A 13,950-nucleotide genomic window follows, 5' to 3' on the forward strand; every position below is an offset into this window, starting at 1 on the left:
GTTCAAAGTAAACGGCCATGCAAATTCCATATCATTCCCACGTTTTTGCCCTTGTGCGTTTTTCGTTGTCACAGAAAACTGCAAAGCCATGAGAGACACGATCTAATGAGGTCCTCATTTCACAGGTGTTTCATTACCTCCACTCACATTTAAACCCAGACCAACTGAAGGAGCTTTGGTTTTAATGAACTTCCTGCATGCCAGGAAGAGGTTAACGTGCACCTGAATGTATTTTGACCTCACTATAAGTGGACTATGGGGTTTCAGAGTTCATTCTGAAGCAATTATAAATATGTTTTACCACATGAGATTTGCAAGCATCTGTTAAACATCTAGGCATATTTTTGTTCTGCTCAAAGCTGTCAAGTATTCTTTCAACGTTACCTCTCCTTCAACATCTGTCACTGATTAGAGACAAATTCCCGACGCACCTGTCATCAATGTGGTCCTTATGACTAAGTGGAGCTTATAAAGTCACTGCGTGGGTGCAGGTTAGATTCAATTGCTAGAAAAACCCACCCCATACAACACTGCTATTTCCCAGCAAGCCTGAAATTTGCACCTCTACCCAGCAAAAAAAAAAAAAGCCCCTGACTTTCGACCATGGCAAAGGAGAAGACTCACATTAACGTGGTCATTATTGGCCACGTTGACAGCGGGAAGTCCACCACCACCGGCCACCTTGTCTACAAATGTGGCGGGATTGACCAGAGGAGGCTGGAGAAGTTTGAGAAAACTGCAGCGCAGGTGAGCAGGACTGCACTCCTATAATTCCCCAGAGTCCTGGACCTGTGCAGACACTTCCACCTGCTTCTGCTTCCACAGATGGGGAAGAGTTCCTTCAAGTTTGCCTGGGTGCTGGACAAGTTGAAGGCTGAGCGGGAGCGAGGGATCACCATCGACATTTCCCTGTTGAAATTCAACACTCAAAAATACACCATGACCGTCATTGATGCTCCTGGCCATCGGGACTTCATTAAAAATATGATTACTGGGACGTCACAGGTGAGCAGCCTGCAAGAATCACACCTCTAGTTGCACGCACTCCTGTTTCTCACCTTCTCGCTTTGATCTCTAGGCAGATGTTGCCCTCCTGGTGGTCTCCGCAGCCAAAGGGGAGTACGAGGCCGGCGTGTCGCGAAGCGGCCAGACCAGAGAGCACGCACTGCTGGCCTACACCCTGGGTGTGAAGCAGATCATCGTCTGTGTCAACAAGATGGACCTAACGGAGCCGCCTTACAGCCAGAAACGTTTTGACGAGGTGACGCGAGGCGTGAGCGGCTTCCTCAAAAAGATCGGATACGACCCTGCGACCGTGCCCTTTGTCCCCATCTCCGGCTGGACTGGAGAGAACATGATTACTGCGACGCAGAGGGTAAGATCAAAACTTGAAAAAATGTAACCACAAAAGTCACTGTGTATAAAACTGAGAATGTGTTGCAGATGCCCTGGTTCCAAGGCTGGAAGACCACGCGAAGAGAAGGGAATGCAAGTGGCCGGACTCTGCTTGAGGTGTTGGACTCCATTCAGCCACCAGTGCGCACAGTCAACAAGCCTCTGCGGTTACCTCTGCAGGACGTCTACAAAATTGGAGGTTAGGAAAAATCACCCTGAAGCTGATCTGGATCTGCGCTTGTTCACTTGTAACTTGAACTAAACTGGCATGATTACAAAATGAGGTTCAAGTGTGCTGCTGCACACTCAAACATGCGCTGGTGCAAAAGCCTGACAGACTAATGACCTCCAGACTTTTGACTTTTTTTTTTTCCCTTTCCTCCACTTGTTAGGCGTAGGAACCGTGCCGGTGGGCAAGATTGAAAGCGGCATCCTAAAACCCGGCATGACCCTGATGTTCTCGCCGGCCAAACTCACGGCCGAGGTCAAGTCCATTGAGATGCACCACCAGGGCCTGGAGACGGCCCTGCCGGGACACAATGTGGGCTTCAACATTAAGAACGTGGCGGTGAAGAACCTGCGGCGGGGCGACGTGGCCGGCAACGCTCAGCAAGATCCGCCTTCGGACGTCAGCAGCTTTGAAGCTCAGGTCTGTTCAGCGCAGCCAAACTGAAACTTTTTTTTTTTTTCCCCCCTCTGAGTTGATGTGCATTTTCTCCAACCTGTTTTCCAGGTGATCATCCTGAACCATCCAGGGAAGATCAGAGCAGGCTACTCTCCAGTCCTGGACTGCCACACCACTCACGTGACTTGTCGCTTTGCCGAGCTGAAGGAGAAGCTTCACCGTCGCACAGGCCAGAAGCTGGAGGACCAGCCGCAGGTGCTGCTGTCTGGAGACGCTGCCACAGTCACGCTGGTCCCCATCAAGCCCATGTGTGTGGAGAGCTTCTTCACCTACCCGCCTCTTGGTGAGTCTTCCAATTGGCTTTTTGTCACAATGCACAGATTTGATTTCAAGCGTGCTGAGCTTTGTTTGTTTTTTCCCCCACGCTCTCTCTTCTAGGACGCTTTGCTGCAAGAGACTTGAAGCAGACGGTGGCTGTTGGTGTCATCAAGTCAGTGAAAAAAGAACACGGGCCAAAACTTAAAGCCCAAGTGTGCAAATGAGTATATATATTTTTTTGTTTACCAGAATACTGGTATGACTAGAAGGCTTTTATTTTGTAAAAATGCAATTTGTGTTCACACAAAGTATTTACGTTGAAGTAAAGAGTCCTGGTTTTTTTTTTTAGTCTAAAAGAGGCTGAATGGAATGGACAAGTCTTTGGTTGAAATGTGACTTGAAGAAAATAAATAAGTCTGTTGAAAAGAACTTTTGTCACTGCTGTTTTGTTTTTCAATTGGCATATTGGCTCTGAATGTTTTCAAAGGGACAGAACCTGGTCTAAATTCTCTTTCAAGAAGGGTAACCACAAAATTGCCGGATGCATTTCATTTTTTTTTTTTAATTGCAGTGGATGCATTGACAAATGGTTTGTGCAGAATCTACACGTTGGCATTCAGACCTTGCAGCCACACTGCCAAAATAAGATGCAGTGGTTATGGCATTAAGCTGCTTGACTATAGTTGAAATTGCAGCTCAGAAATTGAGTTCCAAGAGATGCCGATGACACCGGCCCACAAAATGAGGAGACTGTTGGGTTGAAGTACAGCACTTTTAATGATACAATGGGTTGATGGGATTTGTCCCTTAACATTGGGAGGAACTGCAAGTCAGTGAGGACTAGGTGAAAATACATTGGCTGTCCAGCCGTTTACAAAGTCCACTTCTAAAATACGTCTCTGGCTCACAGGCAAACCTGGAAATGTACTGATCCAGTAACATGGAATGATATTACATGAGTCCAACCTAAAAAAACAAACAAAATTGACCAAACAAAAAAATTCAAGCTCATGATGTTTTTACAAGACAATAAATCGTGAGCACAGGTTAATGTCAAACACCTAGCCTGTCGGAAAATCAAGTTATTGCTAAGATGTCCTTGAGTTTCCTGTACTTGGTATTCAAATAGTGGCTTTTAAATACAGGAATACCCTCTGCGTGGTCCTGCTTTGATTTTAGTGGCTCTTCAAACCCTGAGGTGAGCGTCCTTGAATTGCAGCACTCCACTCAATTCCAGTCATTGTTACACCATGCACGGGGAATAGTCAACGAGAGCGCGCGGCGGCCGCCACCGCGTCGTCGAGCTCACACACGGGAAACGCACAGACGGTGAACAAAGTGTAACAAGGAGGAGCAAAATTAGTGACCTACAGTGAACCACAGGCTTTGATATTCCACCACACAGTAGCAGCAGGTTTTTCTATACTGTAAAACAACCATAATACATGTACACACAAAGCAAGCAAGAACAAGGAGTACACTTAATGGGATTTCTTTACTCTTTTTTTTTTTTTTTTTTTCTCTCTCTCATCGTCGTAAAGAGGAGGAAGAGACGCTTGGCCCCTTCAGTCAATCGCGGTGGTAAACAGGGATGCAAGACAAATAGTGACGTGACCTATTTCACATTCCATTTCTTAGCATTTTTGTCCTTTTTCCACAAATGCAGGCCGATAGTTACTCGAAGGCCGGCGGGAAATTAATAACACGGGTAAAACTGGAGCGCCGCCGTCCTCTCCCCCACCGCCCCAGTTGCTTCAGGCTCCGACAGGCAGAGAGCGCAAGAGAAAGGTACATGTTTTGTACAATAAAACATGTATGTACACTCACACACAAATATATATATTTACATACGTATATACACAGCAACAGCATGAACATAGACTTCAGGTAAGTGCTAAGGGTTTGTTTTTGTTTTTTCTTGTTTTGAGAGTGGCTTTCGTCGCAGCCGTGCTATAGGGTTAAGATAATACTGGTAAAGGAAGAATACACACATTCTTTGTACAGCGTGGAGCAGATATCCACGGCTTAGACCAGTCTCCTGGGGTTTCTTCTTCTTCTTTGTTCTTCTTGTTCTGGTTCTGGTTTTTCTTTGACCTTTAGGACGCTTGTCATGTGACAAGGGGTGAATGACGGCAGCTATTTACAGGAGGGGCCTCTCAGTGCGTCGAGAGGCGTAGTGCAAGTGTTTCCGGCTGTCAGTCACTCAGGATGTGCACGAAAGACATGGGGAAGACCCCTTTCCTTTCAGGTTCTCCTTCAATGTGTCCGATCTGGAGGTTGGGGGAGAGAGAGAGTGTGAGGAGAGGAGAGGAGAGGAGAGGAGGATGACTCAGCAGTGCAGCGTTCAGGGTCCCAGGTACTTACCCACCACTCCTGGTCCTCTTCTCCTGTGACTATGATCACCTCTCCCTCCACAAAGGTCAGTTCGTCGTCGTTGTCAGCCTGGCAGTCGTAGATGGTCTTCACCCGGCGGGCTTTGCTCTTGCCCTGGACACAGAGAGCAGCACAAACACTCTCCTCTTATTTTAGGCTGACAGACTTCATTGTCTGAAGGTCACAGAGAGTTATCTGGACATTTTCGCTGGACTCAATAGCAAATAATGCACTAGGGGTGAGGGTGAAAAACGGGCTCACAATCATTTTAAAGCAAAGTCACTCCACAATGGAATGTTATGTCATTTTTCACGCTGTACCAGTGTGTCGCGGCACAGTGGTTGAAAAACAGTAACTGACCGTATTGATCTTCCGAGGGAGGGGCACCGGCGTCTCTGCCATCCCAGCCGGGGTCCCATTGGTGTCCTCAGCAGCAGGCAGGGAGGGGGTCCCTACGTTAGCCTGCTGATTGGGCGACGGCGAGTCTACGGGCTGCGGCTGAGGCTGCGGCTGAGTCTGAGGGGGCGGCGGCGGCGGCGGCTGCGTCTGAGGCCGCTGCACCTCGGCAGGATGCGGCCTGGGGGCGGAGTCGGCCGAGCCCGGCTTGGGCGGGATGTCCGCCAGCTGAGGTTTGGGCGGCAGGTCTTTGAGCTGCGGTTTGGGCGGCAGGTCCCCCAGCTGAGGCTTGGGAGGGAGGTCGGAGAGCTGCGGCTTGGGCGGGAGTTCTCCGGGTTTGGGGGGGAGTTCCGACGGCTGCGGCTTGGGCGGCAGGTCGCCCAGCAGGGGTCGCTCCGACACGGGGGTCTTCGGCGGAGGGTCCGTGGCCGGGGGCGACTTCTGGAAGACCTCGGGAGGCTGGCTGGGCTTGTCCATAGACGGGTGGTGTATGGTGTCGATTTTCCGCAATGCCACTAGGGAGACACAAGGCAGAGTTGGTTATTTTATCCTTTTTCTTTATCCTTACACTGTTCAGACTTTAGATTGCTCATATTGTTTATACATACCTTTACATACACTTACTTGTGTCAATACTTACTTTTTTATCTTTTTAATAGCATTTTTCTTGTTTTACACATTTTAATTTATTTCGGTTTACACCAGGACCTCAGTTCTATTTTCATCCCACTAACGTGTAAGTAGCTATGTTGTTTACATGGACACAGATAATCAGAATAAAGCGCCAATCAGATTAAAAATACTCCATGTAAACACGACAATCGGAAGATTCTGATCCGATGCATTCGGAAAGAAATTTCATTCTGAAAGAGAGAGGTGGTTTATGCCGATCATTATTCCGAATGGCGTGCATGTACACATCCATTCGGATCCTTGCTGGTTGGGGTTAGGATTAGTTTGTGGAATCTTTGAAATAAAAAGGAAGCAGGCAGAGCGCGTACCTTTCTGAGGTAGTTTGGGAAGAACCCTCGGGCCGAGGGTCGACTTTGTGTTGCTCGAAGTGCTGCTGTGAAAAAGAGAGTTCAAGCTCAGCGTGAGACACTCTGAACCTTCTGCACCGCTTTGCCCTGAAAGTCCCAGTTTGGTACCTCTGCTGCTGAGGAATGCCTTCAAACTTGTTGGAAACCGGAGACATCTTGGTGATAGGCGGCGGCGTGGAGTCACTTCCTGGAAAATTGACATTAACGCGCGACAGGCAGATTATTGAGCACCGAGTCGGCGGGCAGGTGGGGGGCAGTTTGTGTTCATATCAATGTGGAAGTAAATCAACATGCATGTCATGGTTCAAATCAAAACAACGTGAGGGAGGCGAGAGTCCTCTGGCTGAGCTTTCCACACACACACACGCGTGAAACTGAGCTCGTGCAGTGGAAGTGTCGCCTGCTGAAGCTACTGGCGGGTGCGGCTGCGTGAGCGACAAGGTGACGCACAGGGGAAAAAAACCCACAGAAGACAAAACGATAAACGGCGGAGGAGCGGCACGATCATTCCCACCAAGACGTACGAGTGACAAGAGACGGCAGGTGCGGTGGCTGGAGGCGCGCGTGATTAGTGAAGACCTCCGTGAGTGCGAGTAAAAGCTCCTCGAGACGGTCGCTCCGTTAGAGACGTGATGAATAGATAAATAAGAAATGATTCAACATGCCTTTAAACTGCATATAAAAGATGGAAATGTAAGTATAGATTTTTGATTCAATCATCTCCGCAACCTTGACCTGATTTGACGTTTAGCCGTCAGGTCCTACAGTTTTCATTTTAACTTCAAGTTCGTCAGGTGGACAGAAAAAAAGAGAAAAAAATAAATAAAAAAGGAAAAGAAGAGAAAAAAAAAAATTCTCACTGTCTTGAGCAAAAGTTCCGATTCAACTGTCTCAGTAACCTCGTCCTGATTCGATATTTAACCATCAGGTCCTGCAGTTTTAATGTTAAGTTCATGCTCATCGGGTGGACGACGTCGAGGCCGGAGAATTTCCAGAAAATGCTTTTCTAGATTAAAGTCGTGGACCCCACAATATGGGGACACATCACAAAACATTTGGGTTTTTTTGGGGTCTTTGACGGCTGAGTGACTGAGTCTCACCCCCAGTTAAGCCCCCTTTACTGTGCGGACTGTGAGAGAGCGGGCTGGGAGGGTCAGACAGGGTGCGTTTGTGTCCAGGAGGTGGGGGCGGAGGCCTCTTCTTGGACAGGGTGGAGCTGCCTCCTGGGGTGAGTGCAGAGGGAGGGCCAGATGGGGGAGGAGCTGGAGAGACGATACATTCAACAACAACAACAACAAAAAAAGGTGTGAGGCCACGATGAGAAAAGTCATCCTGCAAAAACCCTCAGAGGAGGAGTAGGAGGAGGAGGAGGCAGTGAGAGATGGAGAGAGGAGGAGGAGCTGAGAGGAGGTGTTTGTTCCTGTCAGGAATAACACTAAGAGGAGGAGGAGGAGGAGACACAGATAAAACAAAATCCTGCCTGAACAAATACACAGACAGAAAACATCCACGGCGGGAAACACACACATTGATCAAAAAAGCAAAAGAAAAATCTCTCCCAACTCTATCTACTCAGATATTGTGTTTGTAGATGTGCCTGTTTGTGTTGACTGAGGCTGCTAAGCGTTGGCTCGCTCACTCGTTCGCTCACTCACTCACTCACTCACTCACTCGCTCGCTCGCCGGCGAAGCAGCGGGTATATTAGAGAAAGTAGAAGCAGCTAACAGAGAGCTCAGCCAGGGAGGAATCAGCTGGGGTGAAGAGTTTACAGCTCCAGGGTGGCTGCATGTATATGCAGGATTGCAGGCAAGGTAATATATGAGGCCTGCAGTGGCTTCAGAGTTAAACAAGACACACCACCACCCTGTAAGTCCGAGCTGCAAAGGTAAAAAAAAGAAACCAAAACCAAACTGAGGGGTAACTGTATATGAGGCATATAGCTGAGGAGGGAGGGGGGAGGAGGGGGGTAAACATAAAAAAACAGGATATTCACTGATGTATGGTCGAGTGCCAGCCAGTGTGGCGTAGTGCGAATGAGAGCCGAGGAATGCCAAGTGTGGAGCTGAAAGAATAGAGAAACAAAACAAGAGAAAGAAAAGAGAGCGAGATGAGGAGTGTGGGAGAGAGAGAGAGAGAACGGCAGCATGTCAAGTCTTCATAGAGAGAGAGAGAGAGAGAGAGAGAGAGAGAGAGAGAGAGAGACGTTCCCACACCTTCAAAGAATCAAAGAAAGGCAACAAGATGAACATCTTGTCAGTGGCGAGCAAAGGAAACATAAGGAAATAAACCATTTAAAGAAGGAAACAATGGAAAATAACCAAAGAGAAGGAAAAGCGGCGCAAAAGCCGGCACCTTGGAGGCGAGAGAGAGCAGCGAGAGAGTTTGCGTGGATCCTAGCGCCACTCAAGACTCTTCCAGGAATCAAATTTGAAACAAATCCCGCTTGATTCCAGGTGCAATTCTGAGACAAATAAGAGCCAGGGTGCTGCGGTGCGATGTGGCGCGTCGGGATGGAGGCTTTTTGCAGCATAAGCGAGACCCCGAGACCCCGAGACCGGTCTGCAGTCCCCTCGCAGGGCCAAGGAGTGTTATTGTTAATTACAAAGAGTGCAGAGGCAGCACGCCCACACTGCGCCGCTGTGTGTGTGTTTATCGTGTCGAGGCTAATAAATGAGGCGCGCAGCACTTCTTATTAGCCTCCGATGCTGCAGGTTGACTCTACAAGCAGCCTTAATGACACTGTGGCATCCCAGCGTCTCATCTGTCCACACGGTGCATTCCAATGCAGCTTGTCAAAACACATGTATGTGTGCATGTGTGTGTGTGTGTGTGTGTGTGTGTGTGTGTGTGTGTGTGTGTGTGCGCACATGATCATGACACAGCAGATGATTCTTCTGCATCTAATCCTGCATAAAACCAAAACTCAGGCTGCTTCATCATCACATCCGGACGTCAAAACTCAGAGCTAGCAGTCGCGACAATTCCTGAAATTGCTCCACCAAAGGCTGAAACGACAGAGCTGTCGGAGCAGGTGAGTCTGACCTTTGCCCTGGTTGCGGGGCGGCAGCGGCGGCCCGTCGGCCACGGGCGAGGAGGAGGAGAGGTCGGTGGAGGCGCTGTACATCTGGTTGGTGAAGGCGCTGTAGGAGAGGCGCTGCTGCTTGTCCCGCTGGCTGATGAAGCCCGGCAGGGAGAGCTTGTCGTGGGGGGAGAGGCTGGACGAGTGGCAGAAGCTCTGGGGCCTCGGCGAGCGGTCCTTCTTGATGGGGCTGGGCTGCAGGGGGCGGCGGGGGCGGGCAAAGGGCAAATAAAGGTCGAGTGAGGTCACGGTTCATCGATGGAAACTGTCGGGTTTATCCTTTTTTGCCGGGCCAATTCAAGCTGATGGTTTGACCACTAAATCCACCCCCCCCCACCGTGACCTCCGACCCCACTCCATACCTTATCGTCAAGGTCGTCGTCGCTCTCGTCCATCTCCTCCAGTCTGAGGCTCCACTCGTACTCCACATGGATGTGAGGGTTGAACTTCCCCTCAGCGGCTTGGACCAGCTGACAAGACACACACACACACAAATCACTAAACAAAGCTTCAAATTACTCAAATTCAGGACTTATGGTTCATACTTATGGTTGAAGGCCTAGAAAAAAAAACATTTGAGGTGTTTTGAGTTACATTTGAGCATCTATCTATCCAGGCTTGAATGAAGACATTGATTTCAGTCCTTTTTTGTCACCGTTTTAAAAAAAAAAAATTATTATTAAAGACACAGACATTTTATTTCTGTATTTAATTGTTTTTAATGGTTTCACAGCTGGTGGAGCCACCCACTGGTCATGATCTGTTCAATCCTGTTTCCTTTCTCCTCCCACCTACCCAGGTGATGGCAATCATCATATTTAGGAAGAATCTTTGTGCTGAGTGTTGCACCCTGATGAAGGCTTGACGCCGAAACGAGTGGGTTTTAAATTTTCTCCATGAGATAGGCATCTAAAGAAAGGCTTGTTATGATTCAAGAAGAGTGCCTTGATTTTTCTGTTTTTTGCTCCTCAAATTCAGACTTCAGAGAAAATAAATCGGCCACCAAACAAAACTTGCAGATTCTTTTAAGTGCAAGTTTTTTTTTTCCCCCTGCTGCTCTTGAAACTCTCTTTAGTGTGTGTGCATCCATGGAAGCGTTAATAACAACACATTAACAATTATTTCCACTTGACTCTCCCTCTCTCTCTCTTTCTCTCGCTCTCTCTCTCTCTCAGACAAATCTTCTAGACTGTCATCACGCTTTGCACTGTTGCATATTTTAAGAATCCAGCAATCCTCCGAGTCGGTCTCGTGTTTGAGCAGCGTTAGCCGCTAGTTGGCTGAGCGGTTCGGTCCATCTGGCTGCAAACAATCTTTCTTAAAAAAAAAAAATGTAAAAAAAACCTGCCGTCTTGGCACTGGGTGCACTTACTGCCTCCTCGCACTGTGTGTTCCTCAGTCGCCTGGCAACGTCCAGCGCCGTCTCTCCGTGCTGATTGGCTGAGAGGGGGAAGTGGGAAAAAAAGGACGGTCAGCCGGTCGGTTGCAGAGGGAGGGAAAAAAAAAAAGAAGAAAAAAGCGTGAACTGGCGGCCGCTCACTGATATCGGTGGCTGGTTTGCCCCTCAGCAGTAACTTGAGGCACTCGGGCTTCTCGTACATGCAGCAGTAATGCAGGGCCGTGTTCCCCCACTCGGTCTGCTTGTCCAGGTTACCGCTGGGTGGGAGGAGGGAAATAAGAGGGACACGTTGATGTTATTAAGGCGACATAAAGGCATTAAGAGCTTCATGTAACATCTTTACAGCAGGGACACAGCTGCTCTTGGATCTCTCAGACCAGTGCTTCGATTTAAAATTAAGGCTTTTTATATTGAAAGAAGAGTGCCATGGATTTTTCTTTTTGATATCTTTGTTTCCCCACCATGGAGAACCTTTGCCACATGTTTTGGATGAGCCTTCTGAGCACTCTGGACTTTCCTTTTTGTCTGAATTCACTGAATTGGTCTCAAAAAAATATATATATATTCCATTGTGTGTGAGTGACTGTGCTTCAAAACGCATGTACGCGTGTTTTCCTCCCAGGACATCAGCTTTATGTGCATTTAAACGGGCTCCCCAGGTTTCACACTGACTGAGTATAAATGAATTAAGAATCTAGATTGTCATTATTATGGGATTTTTTTCAATGTAAAAAATGTGTTATGGCTCAAAAAAGGTTGAGAAACGCTGTCGTAGACGGCAGGACGAATAAGAATAGATAAATACTTAAATAAATGTCTGGATTCATACATATATATGAAATGTTATAGATATATAACGAGGGGCTGAGTGTGACACCGCGCGAGCGCCGCATCCGGCTAATGAGACGCATGCCGCGGAGCCTCCGTGCGGCAGGAGCAGCGGTGGGTAAACAATTGAACAGAGGAATAAATTAAGGCAGCGGAGAAAAAGTGCTTGACCCATTTCTCTCTGCCTTGTGGGAACGCGAGCGGGCTCGGCGCTCCTCTGCTTTTCTTTTTTTTTTTTCCCCTCCGCTGCTTGGTAGAAGGAGCCAGACGACAGACACGGTCAGACAGTCTCGCAGATATTTTTGGGAATGGGAGACGGTTGGGGTGGGGGGAGGGGGGGGTGGGGTTAGAAAAAGGTTTGCTCCCACAATCGCTGGTCCACCTTCAGTAAAATGAAACAACAACAAAAGCCTGTTGACCCACACACTGCCTGTTGTTTCAGTAGTACTGCATTGACTGTCTCCTATTTAGTGTCATTGTCTGCCGGTTCCTGCTGCACACATGGATTTGCTGTATTTTACTCTAATTCTATGTCTCCTGTGTCCCTGTTTTTATACACTACGACCCTTGCGTCCTTTTTGTGTGTTTTTCATGGTTTTAAACATCAGGCTGGAGGACTGCGGTTGAAAATTAGCCTCTGGCTAAAATCAAATCAAATCAAATTTATTTATACAGCCCTTTACAGTGGCCTGAAAGGTACCCAAAAGTGCTTTGCAACAAAGCAAGAATACAGTGCATAATAGATGGAGAGACAAGAAAGTGCTGTGGAACAAAACGGGAACACAATACATAAAGCACAGGGGAGTGCCGCAATTCATGGATGCATGAACGTGCATTGTCCTCCTCAAATAAAAACAAAATGCATTTTAACAGTGGCATATTTCCCAGTATTCACCTGTTCTGCACGAGGAAGTCCACCAGGTGCAGCGAGGTCTGGTCAGCCGTCCGCACCGAGTAGTGCAGCGCAGTCTCTCCGGTTTCCTGCAGGGGGCCGTCAAACACAGCACAAGGCGGTGGTGATGATGAGAGCGTCTCCGGCAGCATCCATTCTGTATTCTCGGCCTTCTGCACTGCCGCCACTGCCGCCGCCGCCACCGCCGCCGCCTCCTCTTGCAGCGTTTTAAACAAGCCTCCGTAAACAAAATGGCCTCTTAAAATAATATTTCAGCAAGCTCGGTGCCGGGGTTTCTGTGTTTCTCTCTCTCTCTCTCTCCTCCACCACCGCCGCCAGCGCGGTTTCGGCTGTTCTGTGTGCACGAGCTGATCGGGCCGCTCTGGAAAAACCTAGCATTTAATTAATGGGAATTATGGATATGGCTGTGCAGCTGGCGTCTTTAGGGTCATGCAGTCGGTGGGGTGGGGTGGGTGGCTGGAGTGTTTGTTAATGTGCTGATGTAGTGACAGCAGTAAATCAGATATTGGTGAGTCAGGCTTGCGAGCGCAGACAGCAGCAGACAGCAGCAGCAGCAGCAGCAGCAGCAGCAGCAGCAGCAGCAGCAGCAGCAGCAGCAGCAGCAGCAGCAGCTCTCACCATCGCACATCCTCCTTTTATCCTGCTGCTGCGACGCCGATGTACACTTAATTTTTTATTAGAGAACCCAGCGTGTTCGCCTCGACCCATTTATGTCAGATTAAGTCTGATCACACATGTTGTTTACCGTGCGGCGTCTTCACCCCGGCAACGTTTATCTAACTTTCATTGCCTAAAGTGATGGAGGGGGAAAAAAAAAAAATAATAATAATAACGATGATAAAGGCTGAGGAAACAAAGGGAGGAGGAGGCTGAGTGGCAAAGCAGGGGATTACGGCGGCTGCAGATGTCATGGCGGGTAAATACGGGATCAGAATGAGATGTGACGTCTCCCATCTAGGAAGAACCTTAATATATGAGCCCCACTGGAACAAATGAACTCACACTCGACCAAAACTGTCGTTCAAATGCCGACTGATGGAGATTCACTTGGTCCATTTGGACCATTGGAATTCCTGCATTGAAGCCCCTTCCTCTTCAAAGTGAGTGCTGACAGTCAGAGGTGCCACTACAAGTGACTCACTCACTGGTAATATGCAAATCATTTCATCGTTAATCCATCAATAATGCATCGAGTAATGGAAAATGTCATTAAGCAGCGGCGGACGGCGAGCAAGGACCTGAATAATCCACAAGGTATTTTTTTTGTGCGTCAACAGAAAATGAGGCACTCACCTGCCCCACCTCTGGGAGCGGCTCCATTAGCTCCACCCCCTCGGCGTAGACCTGGATGAGGGCCAGCAGGTCCCTGGACTGGACTGCCTCGAACAGCTCGATCATCTTGGCGGCGGCCGACGTGCACGTCTTCCTGGCGTACTTGTGGTCGACGTACTTGGCGTTGATGAACTCTTTCCTCACCGTCCTGCCGGGCGGAGGAGGAGGAGGAGGAAGCACAAGAGGAAGAGGAAGAGGAGGAGGAAGCGGAGGTGGAGGTGGAAGAGGAGAGCGTCAGCGAGCGGCCTGGA

The 13,950-nt window shown here is 48.6% G+C and overlaps 2 protein-coding genes across 7 annotated transcripts in view; one reads left to right on the forward strand and one right to left on the reverse strand.

Annotated features, from left to right (window-relative positions):
* The first annotated feature begins 266 nt into the window (after positions 1–266).
* eef1a1l3 (eukaryotic translation elongation factor 1 alpha 1, like 3) lies at positions 267–2,656 on the forward strand. Its single transcript, XM_076047658.1, has 7 exons — positions 267–747; positions 826–1,005; positions 1,079–1,375; positions 1,444–1,594; positions 1,788–2,044; positions 2,129–2,363; positions 2,459–2,656. The coding sequence occupies exons 1-7, from the start codon at positions 604–606 to the stop codon at positions 2,560–2,562; spliced, it is 1,368 nt and encodes a 455-aa protein (XP_075903773.1). The 5' UTR covers positions 267–603; the 3' UTR covers positions 2,563–2,656.
* Positions 2,657–3,096: 440 nt separating this feature from the next.
* asap1b (ArfGAP with SH3 domain, ankyrin repeat and PH domain 1b) overlaps positions 3,097–13,950 on the reverse strand; it is a 42,331-nt gene continuing 31,477 nt past the window's right edge. Inside the window, exons 17-28 of one of the 6 annotated variants that reach the window (XM_076047650.1) lie at positions 13,661–13,847; positions 12,350–12,435; positions 10,768–10,883; positions 10,600–10,667; positions 9,590–9,697; positions 9,191–9,422; positions 7,248–7,409; positions 6,256–6,334; positions 6,109–6,170; positions 5,072–5,622; positions 4,703–4,825; positions 3,097–4,608 (exon numbers count right to left, since the gene is read on the reverse strand). In XM_076047650.1, the coding sequence (XP_075903765.1) occupies positions 4,534–4,608; positions 4,703–4,825; positions 5,072–5,622; positions 6,109–6,170; positions 6,256–6,334; positions 7,248–7,409; positions 9,191–9,422; positions 9,590–9,697; positions 10,600–10,667; positions 10,768–10,883; positions 12,350–12,435; positions 13,661–13,847 (1,849 nt within the window). In that variant the 3' untranslated portion in view covers positions 3,097–4,533. Of the gene's footprint in view, positions 4,609–4,702; positions 4,826–5,071; positions 5,623–6,108; positions 6,174–6,255; positions 6,335–7,247; positions 7,410–8,141; positions 8,211–9,190; positions 9,423–9,589; positions 9,698–10,599; positions 10,668–10,767; positions 10,884–12,349; positions 12,436–13,660; positions 13,848–13,950 lie in introns of all 6 variants that reach the window. The other 5 variants (XM_076047652.1, XM_076047651.1, XM_076047649.1 and 2 more) reach the window with 5 other exon arrangements.

The sequence above is a fragment of the Nelusetta ayraudi genome, unplaced genomic scaffold (genome assembly GCF_046127955.1).
Source record: "Nelusetta ayraudi isolate G7.1 ecotype Tasmania unplaced genomic scaffold, CSIRO-AGI_Nayr_v1 ptg000094l, whole genome shotgun sequence".
In the NCBI taxonomy this organism is placed as follows: Eukaryota; Metazoa; Chordata; class Actinopteri; order Tetraodontiformes; family Monacanthidae; genus Nelusetta; species Nelusetta ayraudi.